This window comes from Betta splendens, chromosome 8 (genome assembly GCF_900634795.4).
Source record: "Betta splendens chromosome 8, fBetSpl5.4, whole genome shotgun sequence".
In the NCBI taxonomy this organism is placed as follows: domain Eukaryota; kingdom Metazoa; phylum Chordata; class Actinopteri; order Anabantiformes; family Osphronemidae; genus Betta; species Betta splendens.
In genome coordinates this window covers 6,555,843-6,579,376 of record NC_040888.2, presented here as the reverse complement: position 1 = coordinate 6,579,376, position 23,534 = coordinate 6,555,843, and the positions used below count along the sequence as shown (strand labels likewise).

General features: G+C 51.4%; 7 protein-coding genes across 11 annotated transcripts; 2 read left to right on the top strand and 5 right to left on the bottom strand.

Annotated features, from left to right (window-relative positions):
* Positions 1-386: 386 nt before the first annotated feature.
* cldnk (claudin k) lies at positions 387-2,417 on the bottom strand. Its single transcript, XM_029159268.3, has 2 exons — positions 1,916-2,417; positions 387-1,418 (listed from the first exon to the last, which is right to left on the bottom strand). The coding sequence occupies exon 2, from the start codon at positions 1,290-1,292 to the stop codon at positions 645-647; it is 648 nt and encodes a 215-aa protein (XP_029015101.1). The 5' UTR covers positions 1,293-1,418; positions 1,916-2,417; the 3' UTR covers positions 387-644.
* A 75-nt stretch (positions 2,418-2,492) lies between these two features.
* Positions 2,493-5,036, bottom strand: btr02 (bloodthirsty-related gene family, member 2). 3 transcript variants are annotated; one of them, XM_055510637.1, is made up of 7 exons: positions 4,900-5,036; positions 3,957-4,280; positions 3,784-3,861; positions 3,448-3,696; positions 3,219-3,366; positions 3,111-3,137; positions 2,493-3,037 (listed from the first exon to the last, which is right to left on the bottom strand). In XM_055510637.1, the coding sequence occupies exons 2-7, from the start codon at positions 4,224-4,226 to the stop codon at positions 2,493-2,495; spliced, it is 1,317 nt and encodes a 438-aa protein (XP_055366612.1). In that variant the 5' UTR covers positions 4,227-4,280; positions 4,900-5,036. The 3 variants fall into 3 exon arrangements, with proteins under 3 accessions (XP_055366612.1, XP_055366610.1, XP_055366611.1); XM_055510635.1 differs by having other exon boundaries at positions 3,957-4,227; positions 4,900-5,028; XM_055510636.1 differs by lacking the exon at positions 4,900-5,036 and having other exon boundaries at positions 3,957-4,863.
* A 55-nt stretch (positions 5,037-5,091) lies between these two features.
* LOC114860583 (GTPase IMAP family member 9) lies at positions 5,092-6,971 on the bottom strand. The gene is made up of 2 exons (XM_029159267.3): positions 6,324-6,971; positions 5,092-6,215 (listed from the first exon to the last, which is right to left on the bottom strand). The coding sequence occupies exons 1-2, from the start codon at positions 6,340-6,342 to the stop codon at positions 5,194-5,196; spliced, it is 1,041 nt and encodes a 346-aa protein (XP_029015100.3). The 5' UTR covers positions 6,343-6,971; the 3' UTR covers positions 5,092-5,193.
* Positions 6,972-7,340: 369 nt separating this feature from the next.
* On the top strand, positions 7,341-9,591 carry rsad1 (radical S-adenosyl methionine domain containing 1). The gene is made up of 9 exons (XM_029159265.3): positions 7,341-7,476; positions 7,555-7,688; positions 7,754-7,958; positions 8,033-8,398; positions 8,472-8,535; positions 8,611-8,758; positions 8,903-8,957; positions 9,071-9,174; positions 9,336-9,591. The coding sequence occupies exons 1-9, from the start codon at positions 7,348-7,350 to the stop codon at positions 9,472-9,474; spliced, it is 1,344 nt and encodes a 447-aa protein (XP_029015098.1). The 5' UTR covers positions 7,341-7,347; the 3' UTR covers positions 9,475-9,591.
* Positions 9,592-10,490: 899 nt separating this feature from the next.
* rasd2a (RASD family member 2a) lies at positions 10,491-12,027 on the bottom strand. The gene is made up of 2 exons (XM_029159266.3): positions 11,255-12,027; positions 10,491-11,168 (listed from the first exon to the last, which is right to left on the bottom strand). Exons 1-2 carry the CDS (start codon positions 11,793-11,795, stop codon positions 10,654-10,656), a joined length of 1,056 nt encoding a protein of 351 aa, XP_029015099.1. The 5' UTR covers positions 11,796-12,027; the 3' UTR covers positions 10,491-10,653.
* Positions 12,028-15,128: 3,101 nt separating this feature from the next.
* Positions 15,129-21,741, top strand: epn3a (epsin 3a). Of its 3 annotated transcripts, none has more exons than XM_029159423.3 (11): positions 15,129-15,406; positions 16,672-17,418; positions 18,753-18,871; positions 19,262-19,339; positions 19,628-19,717; positions 19,826-19,909; positions 19,999-20,098; positions 20,190-20,360; positions 20,442-20,537; positions 20,613-20,837; positions 20,928-21,741. In XM_029159423.3, exons 2-11 carry the CDS (start codon positions 16,803-16,805, stop codon positions 21,221-21,223), a joined length of 1,875 nt encoding a protein of 624 aa, XP_029015256.1. In that variant the 5' UTR covers positions 15,129-15,406; positions 16,672-16,802; the 3' UTR covers positions 21,224-21,741. The 3 variants fall into 3 exon arrangements, with proteins under 3 accessions (XP_029015256.1, XP_029015258.1, XP_029015257.1); XM_029159424.3 differs by lacking the exon at positions 15,129-15,406 and adding an exon at positions 15,492-16,589; XM_029159425.3 differs by lacking the exon at positions 19,262-19,339 and having other exon boundaries at positions 15,130-15,406.
* On the bottom strand, positions 21,672-23,475 carry arl16 (ADP-ribosylation factor-like 16). Its single transcript, XM_029159427.3, has 5 exons — positions 23,319-23,475; positions 23,007-23,056; positions 22,815-22,934; positions 22,606-22,721; positions 21,672-22,477 (listed from the first exon to the last, which is right to left on the bottom strand). The coding sequence occupies exons 1-5, from the start codon at positions 23,392-23,394 to the stop codon at positions 22,312-22,314; spliced, it is 528 nt and encodes a 175-aa protein (XP_029015260.1). The 5' UTR covers positions 23,395-23,475; the 3' UTR covers positions 21,672-22,311.
* Positions 23,476-23,534: the final 59 nt, after the last annotated feature.

Genomic DNA, 23,534 nt, shown 5'->3' with positions numbered 1-23,534 from the left:
TGTCTCATGAATAAAGATTTTTTCCATTTTTCCCCAAATTACCCAATAGAGAGGATGAGGTTGGAGGATCACACACACACGCACACACACACACACACACACACACACACACACACACACACACACACACACACACACACACACACACACACACACACACACACACTCTCTCTTAACATCATAGCCCCACAAGCGAATGCATGCACGACCCCATTGTTCTCTTCACACCAGAACTCATTGTGTTTCCTTCTGAACTAAATAAGGCAAACAACGATTTTCCATTCAAAACCTGCAAACTCTACAGAACACTTACATTAAAGTTGTGCAGTTTTAAAATCATTCTTTAATCTGTGCCAGTGAAACGCATCAATTCATTTAGTAGCGAGTTTGGAGAATCAAAAAAAGTTTTATTGTATTTTTCACAGACAGACAGAACATGTTATGTGAGGATATCAGGTATGAAACAATGAAATGAGTTCATATTTCCTAATCAGCCTTCGATGGCTGTTCAAATAAAAGGCAGACTGGAAAAAACATTAAATATAAAATAATTACAAGGAACAACATCAGGAGGAGATAAAGAGGTGTGTCGTCATTTGGGGCAGGTTTGTGGGACTTACAGGGCGTTTGGGTGTTTTGCGAACTCAGACGTAGCCTTTGACCTGTGTGGCAGGTGCCCTGCGAGGACTGCTCTCTCCGCTGCTGAAGGTGGGGGACCCCGGGATGCCGGGGGGACTCGACCCGGCGTAAAGCAAAGATCCCCCGATGAGGAGCAGGGCCGAGGCCCCCCAGCCGATGTACAGGGCCGGGCCCAGCTCGCGCTTGTGCGGCGCCGCCACGTGGGGGTCGTAGAAATCCCTGATGATGGAGTGGGCGGTCCAGCAGATGGGCACCAGGTAGAGGAAGCCCGCGATGGCAAAGAGGGCCCCAGAGATGCGAGCGACGCGGGCCTTCAGGCTGTTTATGCCGATGCACTTGGTGCACTTGACTCCCAGGACCCCCAGAGCCAGCGCCAGGCCGGACAGCAGGATGGAGAAGACGGTGAGGCCGCGAGCGGCCTGCATGTCGCTGGGCAGCGCCAGCAAGCTGTCGTACACCTTACACTGGATCTGACCTGTGCTCTGCACGATGCAATTCATCCACAGGCCCTCCCAAATGATCTGCGCGGTCACTATGTTGTTGCCGATGAAGGCCGTGACCCTCCACAGGGGGATGGCGCAGACCACAGCGCCGCCCACCCAGCCCACGAGGGACAGGATCAGGCCCAGCAGCTGCATGCCCGTTGTTGCCATGGTGAAAGGTGATGATGGCGTCGATGGACCTGTTGTCTCCGATATATAAATGTCTGTCAGTGACAGGAAACAGTGAGAGTACTAGAATCCTCTGTCCCTGGGTGATGACCTCAGCTTGAGTAGGACCTGAAATGGGGAAAAACACGTCAAATGAATGTGAATCACACAAACGGGACAGGAGCCGCACGCACGAAGAATAAAAGGGTGGAAGAGGAATATATTTGAGATAAACACGGCACTTGGAGGCCGCGTTGAAGTGGATTCCAGTCAGAAGCGCGGAGAATAGCCTCCTTTGACACAGCTGTGGGTGTCCAGCTACGCTTTGCTGCGAGAGTGGATTATCTCAGAAAAACATGAGGAGACTGTGAACACAAGCAGCTTTCATGAAAGCCTCCAGAGTGGGCCAGGAGGAGCTGCACCGTGCAGCGGCCACGGTCTCACGCTGTCCCTGAAGCAGCGGAGGGGCTGGGTCTGATTAATGTCAGGGGACGAGCTGTGGCCTCTAGGGTTAGGCTCTAATTGGAAATAAATACTACATGAACTACTATGAGGCATGAGACAACCCTGCTACTGAGTCTGACAAACCAGTAAATAGTAAATAGAGATAATTAGAAGACCTTTACCTCAGATGGCGTTGGGTGGACTGGTCTGGGAGTAAATCCACCGGTCGTGCTACTGGTCCCTTGCTGGTGGAGCTCACTCGTGCCTGGTCGAGCGGACGCCGCGAGGATTCAGGCCGTCGGGGGCTCGGAGGAGCTGCGCGGAGACCAGCTGTCGATGGGCTCGGGCACCCGGGACTGGGCAGGGGACGGGGTCGCCCTCGGAGATGCCAGCGCGGCCCTGTGCCCGCGTGCGCGCCCGTGTCGGCGCGTGAATGCAGCGAGTGTGTCCGCGCGTGTCTCCCAGTGCCTGGCGTGCGAGCACAAAGCCCCGCTGTTCGCCTGCGCCCTCGCTCGCCGCCACGGCGACACGCACCCGGCTCAGCCGCGCGCCCTCTGGGCGCTCACTTTGGCTCCGTTGTTCGCCGGGCGAGGGCCCGGTCGCCTCCTCCGCCCTCCTCGTGTGCTTCTCAGTCTGTTCATAGGTTTCATTGAAGGTTTGAAGTGGGGCCAGTTGGTCCTTTTCGCTTTGTTCATTCATTTTCATTTGGCTATATAGTAAAGAATGTATTTTCGTGGGTAACTGTGGAACCACTGGTGTTCAGATGCTGCAGAAGCTCGAGGAAATGACCAGCGGCGCGGCGTTCCTGCCGCCGTGCACGCGCCCGGGGCTGAAGAACGGGTGGAGCTTGTCGGTGAAGGTGTCGGCGAAGGTGTAGAGGTGCACCCCCGACTCGGCGCAGTAGAAGGACACCCGGCCCTCGGCGTAGTCTAGGAACACGCCCACCCTCCTGGGCCGGTGCTGCGGCGCCAGCGCGGCGGGGGGGGCGGCGTTGGCCACGTACTGCCCCCCCGCCTTCAGGCTCAGCGTCCAGAAGCCGTTGGCCGGGCACACCGTGAACTTGCCCTTGCGGTTGACCGACCCCCGCACCACCCCCAGGCTCCACTCCAGCTTGTCGCCGACGCCCACCTCCCAGTAGAAGCGGCCCCCGCCGAAGGCCTCCTTGGCCAGCACGTTGGCCACGCGGTCGAAGCGCGTGGGGTGCTCGGGCACCTCCTGCAGCTTGTTGGTGTGCCTCACCTGCTTCCTGTCGTCGGACACCGACAGGAAGGGATGCGCTGTCTTGGCACTGAGGTTGACGTCGACTAGGAGAGGGAGGGGAGGTTTCAAGCAGGGGTCACAGCCTCGGCTAATGAAGGATGTGTATCTCAGCCTTACCCGCGTACTTCTGGATTCTCTTCAGTTCTGTTCAATTAAAGCAAAATGAAAAAAAACGTCACCGTCATCACCTTCAGTTCAGCTTCATCAGCAACATTTATCACTCACCACATTTCGAGAGCCTGTTGACTTCCGATTTGACCTTCTCCACGATGTCCGACAAGGCTTTTCTCGTGACCCCAATGCAAGGGTCGGTTTCTATAGCAACCTTGGACCAGTCCTTCATCTTGGAGGGCAACGTGGTGGCGCCAATTTTCTGTGTGTCATGAACAAAGACATTAGCGATAGCGACAGAGCGCTTCCCGTTTCTTCACACGCAGCAGGTTAAAGTCTTCACCGCCTCCGACTCCTTCGCGTCGCCGCCCTCGTCGCCGCTGAAAGGGATCGGGGGGTCCGACTCGTCCGTCTCCTCCCTCAGCCCCCGGATCTCCTGCTTGAGCTCTCTCACCAGCGCGTCCACCCTCCTCTCCTCCGCCCTCTGTCGCTCCTCGATGGCGGTGATCACCGCTCTGTGGCTCTTCTCCATGGCCACCACCAGGGCGGAGAAGACCTTCTGGCTCTCGCGCACCTCTCTGAGGTAGGAGTTCTGCTCGGAGGTCATCACGACCCACATCATTGTGATTCGAGCATTTAGGAGAGTCAACCGCATTCATCTTGTTTTCATTTAACGTACCTTTTGAAGCTCGAGAGAGCTTTTCAACCTTTCGATCTTCTGGAGCCTTTCTTGAATCATTTGCTCGACACCCACAACCTACAGACGTGCAGAAGAGCCACCATTATAAACACTGGACCCATGGTGAACACATGAAGCCTCCTGCTGGGAATGAACGACAAAAACCAGCGTACCCCATCGTCCTCGGGGGCCTTCTGCGGCCGACTCTTCCTGTAGTTGTCCGACACGTCCGCCAGGATGCGGTTGACAGTGAGGTCCAGCTTGTCCTCGAACACCCGCTTGCAGTGGGGGCAGCACTTGGACTGGCGCCGGGCCCAGTAGCGGCTCAGGCAGGACAGGCAGAAGCTGTGGCCGCACGGCACGGTGGCCGGGCTGGTGAAGATGTCGCTGCACAGGGGGCACAGGAAGTGCTTCTCTGGGAGGAGGCTGATGGTGGAGGCCATGCTGCCAACGGGCAAATCACGGGCTTTTACTTTGTAATGCTTTTAAGCTCAGATCTGTTTTAATAAATATAAATAAAGGCATTTTTTACACCACTGAACGTAGGAAACCGACAACAATCCACCCCCACGGCTTTAACATGGCTCACTGTACAGGCGCTCCGTGCTCAGATTCTCAGGAATGAGACATCATGACATTCTTCTCATGCTACACAAAAAGCAGGATGTTCTCTATTGTGCACAGTATCGTTCATTTCCTGTGTGAACGCTCCCCACAGCGAAACCATTATCCGTCCCCATCTCAACACTGACACAGACCTTCGAACCAATTAGGACAACGGAACAACAAGAGTGAGGCAGTTACAGTAGAAATAATACTACTATAATAAAAAATCATTAAAAAAGATGTGACAACTGTGCAACTATGTGGTGGAACCGGTAGCAGTCATGGTTTATGACGTCATCAGGGAGCAGGAGCTTCTACAGAAACGAGTCTCAACGACGGGGATTCGTTCTCTTGACCTTTATGTTGTAACATTTAGAGATTATGTAACAGGTTCACGGGTGAATCAAAGATCAGCTTTCTGCTCGTCGGACGGATCATCGGCCGCTTCCCCACAAAACAAAAGAGGAAAAGCAGCAACAGAACGGTTCTTAGTGTCGAGCGGGTTCTTACCTGCGGCCGCCGCTCGCTCGCGGTTTCAGGACGCTGCTAATGGTTTCCGCCTGCACCTGCACCGAGGCGTGTTTGCTCTGCGTGCGAAAGGGGCCGAGCCGTCACACGATGACGCCGCCCTGGACGTTATCTGAGCTACTCTCTAACCCACGCAGCCGGTTGGGACGGAACGACGATAAGAGGAGCACGACAGGCTGTCGGGAAACACACCTTTATTTACAAGTGTAGGAATTTACAGTCTGCGCTATTTGAGCGTGTCTCTGAAGAACAGGTTCTATAATTCTAATCATACAATCATATTCGAGACGTGGCGAAGAAGCGGTTGATGAAGATGGAGTTGAAGTTGAGCCTGGCGGGCGGAGCCACCCTGTTCTCCATGTGCTTTATGGCCACCTGGGCCGTGCCTCCCGCCGAGCCGCCGACGGCGCCGCCGATGACCCCGTACAGAACCATGCCCCCCGGGCCCTCTATGGCGCCCACCAGCGCTCCCATCACGGCTCCCACCACCAGGCCGGTCCCGAGGCCTCTGGCCAGCGAGGTCCGGAGCCAGCCGTTGTCCGCCTCCGCCTTGGCCCGGATCTCCGCGCCCACGCTGGCGGCGTAGGCGTCCTTCCTGCAGTACAGCTCCTCGGCGATGCACTGCTTCTCCATCTCCGTCCACGCCTTCTCCATCTCCGCGGCCCTGTGCCGCCGCAGCCGCTTCTCCTCCTTCCTCACGCTGTCCTCGGCCGTCTTGAAGGTGCGGCTGGAGAAGCAGCCCCCTCCCAGCGACGCCACCATCCACTCCACCTTCTGCAGCAGCTCCCTGTCCTGGCTGCGGTCCCTCCAGTCCTTGCTGAAGAAGTGGAAGCGTCCGCCGTACTTCTCCACCAGCTCCCGCAGGTGCCAGTTGCTCTGCACCCTGTCTTCCAGGGCGGCTGCGTCGATGCTTCCTTCACAGGCTAACAGGACCACGCAGTGCTTCAAGCACTGCCTCCCGAACCGTTGCTTCATCAGTTTGGGCATCCTCATTTCATTGGGGGAGATTTTCTCGATGTCGAAGGCAACGAGGAAGGCGTGGGGGCCGGGGATGGTTAAGCACTTGGCCTTCCGTTGCTCCATCTTCCTCTTGGCTCTCGATATGTCCTTGTCGTAGATGTTGGGCCCATTGATAAGAGCCACTCGTCTGCCGGCCAAGTCCCCGGTGCTCTTCCTGCTGCAGGAGATGCTGCTGGTGTCTGGTAGAAACTCTTCCCTCCCCAGTATGGCATTAGTCAGGAGGAACTGAGGCGGCCCGCTGCTACCGACCATCATTAGCCTCAGCTCTGTGGTGGATCCTGTGAAAATTAAAAAAGAACCTAACACCTCAGTCCAAAGGGGAAACAGAGAAGCAGAAAATTACTATTTATTCAAATATTTTGCATGTATTGAATTTGTGGTCTTACCTTTCTTCCTCTTGTCCATTTGAATTGCAGCACAGATCAACTCATTTGATGTATGATAAATCTGTCTGGTCTGAGCTCTTTAGCATAACGTTTGTGTGTGCACATCGCTATGCTGTTACTTAATATCACTGCATGTAGGTGTGTGTATGTCTCTCTCTCTCTGGTTGGGTATCAGATTTAAAATTCTGTGGAAAATGTCCTCGGGGCTGGAACGTGGTCACAAAGCATTTGCATTTATTGACGTCCTTATTGAAATACTGCGTTTATTTGAATGACCACGTACAGTACAGTACGCTTTTATTTTGTAATCATTAGTACAAGTTTACTATCATGTAAATTAAGATCAGTAGCATTTTACAGCTTCCTCTTCCTTTTAGTCTAAATTAATTCTTGCATTTTAAATGGGATTGTACGAGGCTAATTCAGTGTCAGTCCACTACACACACATTGTCTGGGTTCAGGAAAATCAATCATTCATTAAATTAGTTTGATCCTCTGTGAGTTTGTACTCTAAATATAGACTGTGGTCATTATCTTTGCTCATATTGGCCCTGATCTTTTGTAAACAAAGTAGGAAATAAGATTTGTGTGGATTTAAGCAAATTAAACAAAATCAACAGGAAGCTCATGTGAATTCAAAGAACTGTTTCAGTTGAAAAAGCCTTCACTGCTTTAATTATTTGTTTTACTTATTTAGTTTCCTCTTTTCTGGTAAAAACTCATTTACTCGGTCATTCGCTCACACACGCACCAACTCATCCACCAACAGTCCGCCTTTGCAGTGTGTGCTCTTACGATACATTGCACAAACAGCGCCCCGGGTGGTGAAACCGTGTAACACACGCGGAAGTAACATTTATGCGTTTCCGGGTTGGAAACACGTGACATCTACAAACCCACTGTATGATTTGACGCTGCTTTAAAAGTGACTTTGGTCACATTGTCGATATGAATATTATGATACACGTTAGTTATTTATGACCCACGTTAAATCTGCTAAGGGATAAAGTGATGCTCTCTCAGGATGATCCGACGCACGTTTCTCACCGGCAGACGCGTCTTCTTTCTTGGGCTGCGCTGCTTCTCCTCCGGAGGAGAAATAACAGCAGATGCGCCAGCGGACCTGACGCAACAGGCGTCGCTTTATGTGCACGTGAGCGGCTTTTTGGCCAAACGCAAATATTTCTATCTAAGAATGATATACGAAACATTCCTGTTGTTCCTCCTCCAGTGGCCCTACTGTCTCAGGAGATGTTCCTACTGCAACTTTAACAAATACATACCCAGAGGGGACAACGCCCACGTCATGACCGAGTGCCTGCAGAGGGAGACTGAGGCCTTGCTGCAGCTCAGTCAGGTGTCCAGGTAGAATTGATCGCGTCCATTCAGCTCCGTCACTCAGCCCAAGCCTTCACTGTCCTTCTTTGCAGCATCACTTCTGTGTTTTTTGGCGGTGGGACGCCCAGCCTGGCCCAACCCTCGACCATCGCAGTGATCCTGGAAACCGTCAGCAGGCGAGTAAACCTGTCAGACGAGGCGGAGGTCACGCTGGAGGTCAACCCCACTCCTGTGGGAATGGCAAAGCTGGAAGATTATTGCCGCGCGGGAGTGAACCGCTTCTCCATCGGCGTCCAGGTGAAGATAATCTGTTCTCGTTGTCCTCGTTGTGACAGATCTGCTCTTTATACTTCACGTTTTCCATCTTCCAGACTCTGCAGGACGACGGCCTGAGTCTCCTGGGGAGAGACCACAATTCCCATCAGGCCTTGCGAACCATCGAAGAGGCCCGGAGGCTGCGTCCCGGGCGGGTGTCGGTGGACGTCATGTTCGGGCGTCCCCATCAAACCGTTGGGTCGTGGGAGAGAGAGCTGTCTGAGCTGCTGCGGGCGTGTGACGACCACGTGTCTCTGTACCAGCTGACCCTGGAGCGCGGCACCCGGCTCTTCCAGCAGGTGCACCAAGGGGCGGTGGCCGTGCCAGCGGAGGACGAGACGGCAGACATGTACCAGTGCGCCAGGACGACGCTGCAGCAGCACGGCCTTGTGCAGTACGAGGTGTCCAACTTTGCCCGACACGTAAGATCACTCACACATTATTTAATGGACAATTTGATTTTTAAGCAAAATAAGGTTGTGCTGCTTTGTTTAGAACGCAGTGAGTCATCACAATCTGAGCTACTGGAAGGGACGGCAGTACATCGGCGTCGGCCCAGGTGATCTGAGGTCTGGATCTCAAGCAGCGGCTCATGGACGCTGGTGATGCATGAATGTATCTTCCGGTCCAACAGGTGCTCACGGGCGCTTCGTGCCGCTAGCGGAGGGCGGCGGCGTGCGCGAGGCTCGGACCCAGACTCTGGAGCCGGACGTGTGGATCCGCGAGGTCCGGCGGCGGGGACACGGCACGCGGAGGAGGATTCCACTCCACCGGCTTGAACTGTGAGCAGAGAGAAGCGCACTAAGAAACATAGTGTTCACCGTGAGACTCGTCCGTTCGCTGCATCACACGCTCTGTCCCGACCTTGTTGTCGATGAATCGCCTCGTCAGTGGGAGGCGGCGGCTGAAAGGTGTTTGTTTGGCAGATTGGAGGAGGCGTTGGCGATGGGACTGCGGATGACTGAGGGCATAACACACAAGGTGACACACACACAATAACGCTCCTATGTTATGGAAGATTTGATTTAAGGTGAAATGCAGTCAAATGTTTGAACTGAGACGTGTGTCGTGCTCAATCTCTTATTTTTTTTCAGCACTGGGGAATGTTTAGTCCTCAGCTGGGCCTCCGTGAAGTCTTTGGTTCATCTGCTGACGTCCAGGAGTTGCTGCACAGTGGACACCTAATTCTCGATGACAGGTGAATTGTGACGATCATTCTCAAATACTTCCACAGTGACTATTTCGGTCTGTGTGCCAATTGTATTATTTACTAGACTAGTCGATGTGAAAATAGGAGTGTTTATACAGTAATTCCAATAGACCAATGACAACAAATGTGTTGATGTCTCTGCTTATTAGAGGTCTGCGGTGCTCCTGGGCTGGACTGGCCTTACTGGACAGCATGCTGCCGGCTCTGCTGGTGGAGCTGGAAACACAAATCCCCCAGCGATCACCAGTGGAGCACGGTGCCGAGGGACGGAGACCACCACCCAGTTAGTAGAGAGGTTTAGACACTCTGAATGTTTTATTTGTCTAAGTCTGGGGCTTCTGTGTATGAATGCCTAGTGGTCGTTTACAAATTGTAGCAATCAATTAAAGTTTTTCTTCTCTTTGATATTTGTCTTATTTAGTTCACATAATCCTCGGCCAGAGTTGGTGTCTTATCTTCCTACAAAACCATTACAAAGAGCAATAGCATTACTATGATAATGGTTTTCTTACTGGTGAGCAACAGCCGTTTTGTAATTATGGCAGATGATTAAGCATTTTGAGTTGACAGATATTGAATTAACACGAAGAAATTCATTTTAGAGTTTTGATTAAGCAGATCTTGGCTGACAACCACTGCTGCTGCTACAAATAGCCTGAAGAAATAAAGAAAGAAAAACTGAATATAAATGAATCCAATGAATTAGTATGGGTTATTGCATATTGTTACATGGACTGCATTAATTTTATTCTGTTGTTTTAGGAAGTCATCGTTAGATTTGTTTGGATATTAAAGGAAAGCGAGTGTGAGCACAATGTATTAATAAGCGGAGCTTTTTTTAAAATCAGTGTCAGTTCCATCATCAGACTCTGTCCATGGTGCTGATTTCACAGGTTCATTATTTCTCTCCTCGCCCACGCCCCCCCCCCCCCCCCCCCCCTCTTTACTGAACGAAATGATGCTCTGACTCTTTGTTATCTCAAAAATACCATGGTGATGCACGAGCGCGTGGACCACTAGAGTGGAGTAGCCGGCATTGTAACACCTCGGTCCTCGAGGCACTTCTCGTGGTCGTGGGCGCTCTGAAGTTGGCATCGTATCAGAAGACGTGTAAGGTCGCAGCCTGAGTCATCTGCTGGCGGAGCCGAGCTCCCGCCCACGCGCGTATGGTCAGTTTTGGCATCATCACTTACAACTGATTGCTTACGTTCACCAGCGTAATATGACAGCGTTTTTCCATCTCGTCTCGGTGGCCCACATGCCTAAAAATAAACCCCACTGTTTTACACGATTGGACACGTCACGACCATTAGAAACATTCCGCCTTTAATTCTAGGATAATACAATACAGTTACATGCAGATACAAATAATGCACTGGTCCAGCCATGTGCTACAGAGTATAACTCCTGACGTGATACGACATTGCAGCACACCGCTGCAATTGGTTTATGGAGAAGACTCACAATTCATTGAATCTGACACTTCTCGGGTTTGTTGTGTTTGGTGCTTGATCCAAGCACCAGCCGCAGGTCGCTGGTGAAGCTCGGGCGACGCGCCGACGGGTCCACGGCGGCGCAGGGCGCGGCGCGCGTCCTGCTGCCCCTCCGGCCTCGCGCGCCCCTGCACAGCGACTGGTAGGCGAGGATGGGCACGAGCTGGTGCCGCGACGGACCGGTCTCGTCGGGCAGTCCGCCCAGCGACGCCACGGCCCTGAACGCCTCATCCAGCCCGGTCCCGGCTTTGGCCGAGGTTTCGAAGTAGGGAGCGTCCTCTCCGAGGACCTCCGTCACCTCCGCCAGTCGGACGGCTCTGCGCGAGTCCAGGTCCACTTTGTTCCCGCACACCACGACGGGGACGCTCCTCGCGGGGCTCTTCGCTTTCACCAGCTTTGCCCTGGCGGCTCTGATTTCGCCCAGCAGCCCGCTGACCTCGTTGAAGGACTCCCGGTCGTCCAAGGCGAACACGAGCAGGAAGACGTCCCCTGTGGAGAAGAAATGCGCGATTAGGACAATTTAGTGACGTCATCCTACGAAGCTGACGGGACGCGACTGCTGAAAAGCGCGTTACCTGTCAGGATGGACAACCTCCGTTTCGCAGGGAAGTCTCGCTCGCTCGCTGCGTCCAGCAGATCCACCTGGTACGACTCCCCTCCTATGTGGAAGAGTTTTCTGTGGAAGTCCTCGCTCGTGGGCTCATACCGCTCCTCGAAGTCTCTGCCCAGGAACCTCCGCAGGATGTTGGTCTTCCCCGCTCGGGGTGCGCCCAGCACCACTATCCGGTGACAGTTGCCGGGCTTGGTCAGACCCATCTCCAGCAGATCCACGGACCGTTTGGGGAGCGGGTCATTCGACACGTGCCGGTTGCCAGAACTCGACGATCTCCTCAGAACCACCCGTTTGTCCTGTTGTCTCCAGCGGCCTTTAACGGTTTTGATGATGCCGAACCCCGTCTTCGGTATGTTGGAGACGCTCGGATGCTGAAGTGCCGGCGTGAAGACTGCGCTGTGTGGAACCGGGTGCGTAACGCGTGATCGGTGATGCCCGGCGGCGGGGTTGAACATCTCGAAGATGCCATCAACGGGAAGGTAGAGCCTCTCGGTTGTGTTCATCTCCGTGTTCCTTCACCGGGAGTCTGTGGGAACGGTCGCCTTCCCATGTGCGCGCGGCGCAAGCGGAGCCGAGCGGCGCCTCTTATACACCCACGACGTGCGCAAGCCCTGCGTCACATATCACCATGCGGCATTCCCTTTATAGAGACAGAAGCCGTCCAACAAAAGTAGACAGAAACCTCGGCTTTGCCGAAGCAACAAGCGTTAGAAAAGTCTGGAACGGCGGAGTCCAGGTGCACTTGGCGCAGCAATGCGCATTTCAGTGTTATGTAATGGTAAAGTCCAAATTTTTGGAATTGTTTTGCTCCTGAAACCACAACTGTTCAAAAAGTCCCCCAGTCTATTTAAAAACATGAGCTTTTTCAAATTAAAATCCTTTAATCAGAAACAGACGTGAAAGAATTTATAAAATAACTGATTTAATCCTGTGACTGTTTCTGTTTTATGTTTACACATTACTGCATTTGCTTTGTTTTTCTATACAAAGTCACCTAAAGATACTGCACCTGCAGTTAGGTTTCATTATTCATGAGGTCAGACGGCACTCGAATGAAATCAGTGCTTTCTGCAGCGATCACGACTCGCTCTGGGTTGTTCTGGGCGTAAGAACCGCTCTCACCCTCCCGCTCTGCCTCTGATTCATCCCTTCATCACTATAGGGTTCAGCAGCGGCGATTTAGTTCTTTTCCTCCACACACACACGCACACACACACACACACACACACACACACACACACACACACACACACACACACACACACACACACAAACTCTGGGTCTGTTTAGCAGGTGAGCGATGTGAGGGCCGAGGAACACGCCGCACACGTCAAACGGACCGTAAAGCATTTCACGTGCAGCTATAGGCGCTGAAGACGCCCGCATCCTGCTTTTGTCTCCTTTTCTTTATTAAACCAGCCTTTTCACAGACCAAGGCCACTCTGAATGAGCAGCCCACGTCACACTTCCAACTTGGAGGAAGGATGGAGTGGATGCGACTGCAGTGAACTGATTCTAACATTTCTGTTCAGCCAAAGCCTGTGGATCTTCAGTAATAATTAATAGTGATAATAGTGATAAGATTATTCAAACTGTTATTTAGCTTAGTTGTATATTAGTGCCCTCAGTCAACGTCACACAGGACTAATGACTCTCAGTTGTGTAAGCACTGACACACTGTTGTTTCCTCACACCCTGGCTATGGGGAGTAAATATAGACTCCATTATTATTTATGGAAATGATTGGAGCCATTATCAGCCCATCAAGCGGCCACGCGCAGCAGCGCCATCTTAAGTGACTCACCGATTACGGAGACCACCCAGATACAACGTGACCTTTGACCCAGGCCTCACATTTATAGCACAGTTAATGTAATGTGTACGCTATTAGAACCAGCAGCTGGTCCCTGGTGCTGCTTCAACACCACAGATGTGACGAGACGGAAACAACACAAGCTTATTTGCGTTCAATGTTCATTACACAATCTGTCACTTGCTAATATGTGGCTGTTAGTGTGGAAAGCACTAAATGATTTAGAGTCCTAAGTCATCTGAGACAAACCTGGCTTCTGTCCCCGGAGTTTAGTTTTGATGCAGTGCGTCACACACCTAAAATAAACCTTTAGGAAACATGTGGTGTGCTACAGCTCCCAGTTGTTGAATGAATGAATTGAGGCGTGGGAGTTTTGTTTGCCACTGTCTTTTATTATATTGCGTCTCAGACCATTTATCATTTAAGATCACGCTCTGCATTGCAGCTGCAGTGTTTTATCTAATCAGCTGTTCAGCAAAATATAACCCAAACATTATTACACTTCTTCTGTCAACTTATTGAGCTTTTGTACAATATGCACGATCTGTACTTTTATCACTGTCTTACATATAAAGCATGTAAACGTTCCGAAACGAGATCACAAAAACACTACACGGACTCGGCCACTAGGGGGCAGCAACGAAAAGCGGGTTCCACTCAAAATGAAAGAAGTGTGAATGAAGGATTGGGCTGTTGAATTTACATTTGTTGATTCCATTTTAAAATCGCATTAAATAATCAACAAAGCAAGAGTTATACAAACTTTACCACAATTATAGCATTTCGTTTACTAATACAAAATCTGTACAGGTTGGAAATGGGGATTGTTAATGTTCAGCATGACATGTGCTTCAACTATGGCAGACGTCATCATTGTTTTTTTCTCCATGGAGCCAATTTTAGATTCGTTACAACATCCCGGTTCTTCATATTGACTAAACATGCCTGAGTGTGTTTAGAAGAACCGCGGAGCTCAGACACACAATGTAAATCCGGGAACGTACACACCGCACTTGTATTTGTTTAAAGTACTTTATTGCACAAGGAGCCAGATTTCCTCCCCTGCGTGACGTCACTGCCCCTCAGTAGTAGGCCGAGGTTATTCGTCAGCTCTCCCTCCTCCCCCTCTGTTTTCCCAAGACCTTGCCTGCGTTTCCCCCCCTGCGCTGACCTCATCGGGCCTTTGTGAGGAAAGAATGCCGGCATCTGTTGTCAGGAAAAATAAAGACTCATAGGATGCAGAGACGGAGCCGAGGACGAGGGCCGGACGAGGTGAACTCAGCTCAGCCAACCTCATCACTGGGGGGGAGTGAAATAAATAGCACAACAAGAAGTGAGGAATGTGCTGCGCTGTTTTCTGGAGCAGTCGTCCGACCTCTAGGAATTTCCCTTCCCGGCGACGCTCCGAGACGTTTTGTTGTCCGTGCACTTCGCCCCGGTGTCGTCTTCGAGCCCTGTGCCTTTGTTGTTTCAAGGTGGAGCTGGTATTTCCTGCATATCCTGCTCCGTCGGCCGGCCTCGGCCCCGCCGCTGTCTCCTGCAGCAATCGCTGTTCCCACACCGGCACGCCACCAAAATATAATTTACGGGCCGTTTGCTCTGCACCAAAAGCACGAAGTCCAACTGATGTGCAGTAAAGAGATTGAGGCCTGGTGTAATGCAGAAGGATGCGCCTTCAGACAACATCCCATTAGGGCTGTTTAATAAGTAAAGAGCAATGATGAGGAGGAAATGTGGCTCTTTGTCGGTTCCCTGTGGGAACTCACTGCAGGAAGTGTTAGAGCGGAGGGAATAAAGGAGCCTTTGCTGTAATATTCAGACCTAGCCTGCAGTATTCTGCTCAGTAGATGCATGGAGACAAACTACTACCAGAACTAGGAGCGTCTCTCCATCCGCGCCACATGACCTGTAGTCACTGCTGTGATCTAATCCTGGCTCCACCTGCTCCGCCCGGCAGTGAGAGGGTTAAGTCTGACTCTGCATGCACCGGGCAGGCCTCCCTCCCTCCCTCACTCCCCTCCTCCCCTCCTCCTGTGTGTTTTTAGTGCAGGCTGTACAGTCTGCGAGCCCAGTGCCTGGATTTTTTTTTTTTTTTAGGTTTAATTTACTCTCAACTTAGTTCGTTGACAAATAAACGCGGCGTCGGTTCGGGTTCGGGTTCGGATGGACGCGCCTCCGGAACGCCGCCTGTGAGCGGTTCTCGCCCTCTCTCCGGGTCCGGGACATGCCGAGAGTCGGAGGCGCCGCTGCCGCGTCCAGCCGCAGGGCGTCGGGACCCCAGAGACGCGCCGCGGCGTGAAGGTAGGAGAACGCGGCCGCGCCGGAGCGCCTCCGCGGCGCCTCGCGCCCTCCGCACTCCGTCGGCTCCAACTTTTCAACTCGGGAGCGCAGCTGAGTCACGGCCTCGCACTTCACCCACCCGAGCGGCGAATCTGACGCATCTTGAATGATAATGGGGCCCGGTCGTCCCAGTTTGGGACGGAGCGGGGAGAGAAGTTACGCTTCTAGTGATTTCTAACACATGTGGAGGCTATAATAAACACGCGGGGGGCGAGCGTGTCCCAGAACCGGCCGTAAACCGCGTGAGGGACGGGTCTGCCTTCATATCTGAGCATAATAATGCTCTGTAGCGTAGCAGTCGCCGCAGCACGCTTTTTATTACCACGTCAAGGTCACAATAGAGAAAGTGGCAGGAACTTAAACGTGGCACGTGTGTGATTTTACTAATTGTTTGTGTGGTAGTGAGAGTGACGGGACCCGATCACGCGCAGGTCAGAGTTGAAGGACCAGGCGAACTCTCTCTGACTTCCTGTTTCAAGGCACTTTGTCACACGCTGTAGTTACGGTAACACGGTCTCAGGAACAGGAGCGGGACAAAAGGTTAAAGTAGGTCCGGATCTGTGGCCGCAAACGTTCAGACTCACTCAGCATCTGATTAGAGTGCTGTCATGTCAGATGGTCAGATTCCATCATAGTGTCATCTTACACTTGGCTTGGGTTTCTTTGTGTATCGCTGTTGCTGTGTTTAAAGTCAGCTAATAGGAGCTGGGCAGCTGTTAGAATCAGTTTTGTCACATTCAATATCGCACTGCCTCAGGGGGTCGATGGAAAGCTTTTTAAAGCCACATCCCGTTGTCTGTTTGGAAAATGCTTACTCACGACAGCAACAGGGGCCTCTGCTCCTTTATCTTTATCTCAGCGCTTCGTTGAATACGGGAGCCGTGTTCGGAATCTGGGCTTTAACGTCCAGGACGTTTCACTGTGCAGACCCCGCTGCACTGAATGAAGTGAAAGGATGGCGACGGCTGTACTTCATTCGTGTGTAAAACTCTCATTTTCTTTCCTAGAATGAAATATATTTGAAAACAATATTGTGCCTCCTCCTATTTGGAATGTGCTGAATATGCTCTCACTTAGATCTCAGGGAAAATTGAGGCTAGGTTTAAGGTTCCTCTCTCCTTCCGAGCACAACGTCTTTGATTTGGTAAAATTATACTTTAGATATTTTTAGTTCGTACAGGTTCTGATATCGCTGCGTATTTAATGTGCGCATCCTCCTCCGGCAGGAACGGACCTGTGGGCGACTTCATCTCATCTTTTGCCTGAACTGCTCTCCGAGGCGCCGCCCGGTGTGAGGTGACCCCGAGGGTCGGCCCGGGCTTCTTCTGCACCTGCAAACCGCCACGCCGCCGCCGCCATGCAGTCCTCATCGCTCCGGCGCCAGGTGAAGAACATGGTCAACAACTACACGGAGGCCGAGGTCAAAGTCCGCGAGGCCACCTCCAACGACCCCTGGGGGCCGCCCAGCTCGCTCATGTCCGAAATCGCCGACCTGACCTTCAACGTGGTGGCCTTCACCGAGGTCATGGGCATGATCTGGAAGCGGCTCAACGACCACGGCAAGAACTGGCGCCACGTCTACAAGGCGCTGACGCTGCTCGACTACCTGATCAAGACGGGGCCCGAGCGCGTGGCCAAGGAGTGCCGGGAGAACATCTACACCATCCAGACGCTGAGGGACTTCCAGTACTTGGACCGGGACGGCCGCGACCAGGGCGTGAACGTGCGCGAGAAGGCCAAGCAGCTGGTGGCGCTGCTGCGGGACGAGGAGAAGCTGAAGAAGGAGAGGGGCCAGGCCATGAAGACCAGGACGCGGCTGGCGGGCGTCACCGGCAGCCTGGGCTCCGGCTCCGGCTCCGGCTCCGGCTCCGGCTCGCTGCCCCCCCCCTACCCGGGACCCCGCCTCAGCCAGTCCGGCTCAGCGGGGGGCTACGGGGAGGACTTCAGCCGGAGCGCCCCGTCCTCGTTCCACTGTGAGTAGCGCAAACACATCGTTATGTTTGTAACACGTCAGGCTGGGGCGTTGCGTAACTTCCCCCGTTCATCCGCAGCCCAGGATTTTTCGTTTGATGTCAATAATAAACCGTCTGGAGCTCACGTCAATTAGCTCTGGCCTGTGAGCTCGCGCTGACGCGGATCCTATTTTGATACCAGCGCACGCCTTGATGGACGCGAAGCGCTCCGTTTGAACGCAGCTGTTTCGGTTTTGCCCTCGACTGGTAGTCGAACTCTAACATTCCTCGCATTCTGCCGCGTGCGCCCATTTCATTGCAGCCGAACCAGATTTACAAAAGGGAGAGGCATTGTTTGTTCCTGACTGAATGCGAAACCTCTGCGTGGTTTGTGTTCATGTGTAATCTCGTTTTTACCCTCCACTGTGTGTGTGTGTGTGTGTGTGCGTGTGCGTGTGTGTGTGTGTGTGTGTGTGTGTGTGTGTGTGTGTGTGTGTGTGTGTGTGTGTGTGTGTGTGTGTGTGTGTGTGTGTGTGTGTGTGTGTGTGTGTGTGTGTGTGTGTGTGTGTGCTGCAGTAGCAGAGCTGGGCTCCGGTGTCTGTGGCCTCTTTCGAACCACACAGAGTCATGCCGACAGATGGAATCGGGCTGTTTTTATTACCGCTGCTCCTCCAAACATCCTCGTTTCCCCAATAAACGTTGCACTCTGCAGTCATTTCAGTGCCAGTGGAAACGCGCGGCGAGCTGTGACCTCAGAAACTCAAGAAAATGAGTAGACGTGACGAAGATTTTTGTGCAAAAGCAAAAAATGAGGAATGAGATATCGGCGCATAATTGATGTGCTGGAGCCGGCGCTGATGGACGGCGTGGGTGTGGGTCAGGAGGCTGGCAGCAGCTAATTGCCAGAAAGCATTCCAGCGCAGACTGAGGATATTGAGGGGCAGCACAGTGGAAACAATTGGCTTCTGAGACCTGACTCTGCCCGTGTTTGGCCTCCTGCCCGCTCAATCCCTTTGACCCACGCCGTGGGCTGCTGCCAGACCCCCGACCCCCGTCCCCTTCTCAAAACTAGGCCCGAATCCTGCATCGCAACCAGAGCGTTCGGGGTAATAAGGTGGGCCCCGCTCCAAAGCATCCCTCCATCCCTAGCGCTCTACACAGGCACACCATTGTTCTCGGCGCAGGCCACGGCAAAGGCCCAAACAACAGGCAGCCAAAGCTAATTAGCATGCAAAAACAGTGTCTGCATATTTGTGACCTTCACCCTGAAATGTTTGTTTGTTTTCCCTCTTTCTCTTTTCCTCATTTACACGTATTAATGCTTTTGTCTGCCCTGTTTTTGCTCCCCCCTCCAGCCTCCTCTTCCTCCTCGCGGCTCGCTCCAGACCTGGAGCAGGCTCGGCCCTCCACGAGCGGGGAAGAGGAGCTGCAGCTGCAGCTGGCCCTGGCCATGAGCCGAGAGGAGAGTGAAAAGGTACCTCTAGCAGGCGCACACACACGAGGCCACTGTGCACAGAGCTCCGCGGGGCACGCGTGTGCGGTCGCAAAAGAGGCTCCTCAGAGGCCGCCGTAGCTCTGTGCTAAACGGTTAAATAGTCCCTCAGCCGCTTCCCCGAACCGACGCTGGAGACAGATCTCCACTGTCCTCCCTGGTCTCCGTGACAAGGGCACTAAGAGTATTATCGTTCCCATTTCTGTAATCAAACAGACAGCTGTGATTTTGATCGTCCAGTGGATCTGTTACTGTGTTGATTCAGATCAGATCATTCTTGCAGTGATTTTTCAAGGAATCCCTTCATCAGAGTCGCGCGTCCTTGTACCCTATGATTAGTCTTGCTCCTAATCCCTCCTGCTTGACCCGTAGCCACCCGCCCAAGTGGATTTTGATGAACAGACCCAACTGAGGATCGCTATGAGTCTCAGCAAGGAGGAGGCCCACAAGGTATCAGCATCCCAATGGGACCAGCGACAACCAAACCTATTCCATTCTTCTCCACTCCTGCTCTGCACACTAAAAACCACTTCATCAGCGCATCCTCCTAAGAAAACGCCGCATGTACTCGCTCATCTTCTTCAGAGATGTAGCAAATACGCATCCCTGAAGAACATACAACTTCCTTCAGCAACTAATAAAAGGAGGCTTTGTCTTTGGGGTCCGCCATCTCTTAGCGCTCTCTTCTCATTGATCGGACACTGATTGTTGTTCTCTGCTTGGTTGACGCCGCCACAGCCGGTCCAACGTGCGCCCGCCTCCGTGGACATGGATGAGGAGACCCAGCTCCAGTTGGCCCTGAATCTCAGCAAGGAGGAGCACCAGCAGGTACGCGTCCTTAATGCTCGCTAGCTTCTGTGCTCGTGTGCTGCCGCCGACTCGCGAATACGCGATGATCTAAAAAGCCTCTGTGTGTCCACGTGTCGGTGACGACAGGAGCAACTCAGTCGGCAAGGAGACGAGTCGATGCTGCGGAAAGCTTTGGAGGAGAGCAAGCGGGAGATGGAAGCTAAAGGCGGGGTATGAAATAGTGGGGAGGAGGGTTAAAACCAAACCAGCTGAGCTGAAGAAATATTTTAAATGCTGATTTTCTTTTCTAATCTGCTCAGACTTCCTTCATGGACCTAGTAGATGTTTTTGCAGTGCCTTCAGACGTTCGCCATAGTGACAATGAATGGAATACATCACGTCCAGCAGCCACTGGTCGAGGTCAGCTGGTTGAACTCTTATCGTTCTAATGTCCAGGCATAGGTGTACTTCGCTAAACTTACCCAGCTGTCATCTCTGTCATCTATTAAAGATGTCAGCCACCCCCCCTTCCCAAGAGCAGATTCTCCATGGATGGTACCGCCGACTTCCAACAGCCCCCCCCCTCCATGGGAGCCCCCGTCCGACCCCTGGCACGTCCTGCCGAACAGTGACTCGAACGTGAACGCCACAGGGCGCGTATGGGCCCTGCCTGCCAACACAGGTGGGTAAATACGCTCATCCATAGTCAAAGGAAATGAAGAGAATCCACAGACGCTTGAAATATTCTTTCATTTGTTTCTAGGCTCCCCAAGCGTTGACCCATTCTCAGTTCCGTCAGACACGCGGGCACCAAAGGGAGCTGTCAGTCAAGCGGTTCCGCGAACTGGAAGCCCCTCAGGTGAGCTCCTTACTATAGTATTTTACGCTTCTGTGTATCCCACATGCTTACGCAGTACTGTCCCAATACGTCTAGATGGGGATCTGTTTGACGAGGCCATGGATGGAGGTCATGTCAACGGAAGGGGGGATCCCTCCGAGCTCTTTGATCTGTCAAATCTGAGGGAAAGCTTGGTCCCCAGTCCTCGTAAATGTCGGACACCCGAGGCCTTCCTGGGCCCCGCAGCAGCTTCCTTGGTAAACCTGGACACTTTGATCCCAGGAAATCCCTCAGCCACAACACTGAACCCCTTTTTATCAGGTAATGATTGCAGTATTAAGTATAGTATTATTTGAAATGTCGGTAACTGGTAGGGGTAGATGTAATGCTGTTGTGTTTCTTTCCACCCAGGGCCGGCTGCACCTTCGCCCATCAACCCATTCCAGAATGAGCAGCCCAAACTAACTCTCAGTCAAATGGGCTCGGGTTCCACAGCTTTTGCTCCTCCGGCCGCGTCTCTTCCGTACAGTGCGTCCTTGCCCCTGCCTTTGAGCCATCAGCCCGCCAGCCTGCCCTCATCGCTGACTCACCCCACCCAGCCCGGCTTGGAACTGCCAGGGAACCTCCCTGAGCCCTTGTTGCCGTTCTCCTCTGTCAACACTCAGGGACCACCGGGATCACAAAGCAGTCAGAACCCTTTCTTATGAGGACCAAATGACATGGAGACGGAAGCTTAAGCATTAAGCTATGCTCTTGAAATCACCCTGTAATTGCGAGCCAATCTGCAGACCCAATGACTTATAAAGAACTTTCTTAGTTGTTTTTACATCATCCAAGATATTATTACGTAAAATGTCTTTTGGCCATACTGTATTAATAATTGACTTGAGGCAAACCCTTACAAAAGCACAGTTTGATAATCAGTTACCTCTACACTTCACAGGCATAAAACCCAGGCAAATGTGTTACTTTTCAGCACGTCAACAGTTTGAATGACCTTCCCTCTGGCGAGACCAGTCCAGTTAAATGTTCAGCAGCAGTTAATTTTGGCGCTCCTGATGGGAATCCTCAGCATATACATCACTTTACTATGATAAAATAAATTTCTGCAGTCATGTAATTAAAGTATGCTTTGGAAGGACTTCAGAAAGAAAATGTATGAATAACATTTTATTCACAGTAAATCTTACAAATTATGACTTAATATATATGACTTATAATACTGCTTCATTCTTTGGCTGGGTTTAATGCTTTGCCTTACTTCATTTGCCTTGATATGAAGACACTTTATGTGTCAAATCACTTTAAGTTCCAGATTTACTGTTTTTTGCTCCTACCAGTCTCACCTTCTGCCCCCTGCTGGTGTTTATTGGTTTTATCTTTTAGAGCAGTATCTCCTACAAGCCAAGGTCTTCTAGTTGTTGTGTCACAAAGCATTACTTGGTAAAGAGCCCCTACGCATAGTAATATTTTTTTTAGCCAGTATAGCTGGTCCACCATCAACTATCACAACAAGCAACTTATTATGCTATGCCACAAATGGTTAACTATTTGACCACTATTCTACCATGCTCTCACTGCTACAAATAGTTACTCATTTAAAACATGTCACAATATTTTCTACTGCAGCATTAAGTGTTTTTCTTGTTGTATGTCTTTTCACCCTTCCAGTCATTTTGCAAAAACATCATTATATCCTCAGAATGGGTTTTGAGCATCCTGGCATCTCATGTAAAAAAAAGACTTCAGTGTTATTTAAACACCATATTTTCTTCAGGAGCAAAGGAACAGAAGGTCACTTGACTGGGATGGACTCCAGCCAGTTGAGCACCTCCTGAAGTCCCTGTCCGGAGCGAGCACTGATTTCCAGTATCGTGATTGGCTGACTAGCCGATGCAATGATGTCATCCATCCTGAACAGTGATTTGATTTCGATAAGACTCATAGTGCAGGGCATGTCTCTGGAAAACAATGGAACAAAAAGAAAAAAATGAGAAAATGGACACTGGTGCATACTGTACAGATCCTAAGTATTTTTTGTGTTACGGTAAGTGAGCACAGGGAATGGTGCGTGTGCTTAGGGTCTCACATCTTGTTAAAGAGAATGAGCACACGGGCACCGTGCAGAGGCTCAGCAGAGAGGACCGACAGCAGCTGGATACATGAGCAGGACACCTGAGCAATGTTGGCTGAGTCCACCATGAACTATTAAAAACATTTCATTTGGTTATTCAAACGCTCAGTGTATTAATAATCTCTATCAACTGAAACAGATAGGATAAATACACATGAACGTACAATAACAGAGGAGCAGTCGTTGAAGTAACTGGGCCATATTGGACCCATACAACCTCCGAGCTCTCTCACCGTCACCTTCCTCTTCTTCTTCAGTGTCAGATCAGTCAGATTGGTTCCTACCTGTGGAGGCGTGCCACATTCAAAAAAGGAAATAAAACAGTATTACAATAACTAACTTTTCTTGTCACCTACTGTAGGCAGAGTAGAAGGAGCTGCCCCCAAGTCACCATGCAAAATGAGCTGTAAAGACCACTGTTAGGGAAAAACGCAATGCTATTAAATGTAAGAGTAATTAACGTGCTGTTAATTGTGTGTATTTTCGGTCAATGTGTACAGATGTTATTTTGCACCTGCACATCGTACTGGATATAACAGCTTTTGGAGGATGTGGACTGATATAAACAGAGCGTGGCCACATTTCCACTTAGCTAGCTAGCAACTAGCTAAAATGGCTAGCTACTTAAAAAACACTTCAGTTTACAACGATTTTCTTGAGAAGGATATTTTGTAGACGTTTTATCAGGAATGTTTTTCCGACTTCAGTAGCTCCAAGAAGTAAACACGTTTCATTTCTGCTCATTTTGAACAGATGCTGCTAGACGCTAGAGATCGACTACGCCATAGCCTCATTTGGCACCATGGCGACGCTCATGTGACCTTAATACAGCTCTGTGATAGGGCAATGATGAAGTCAATCACTTTTGTCTCGTGGTTGATTGG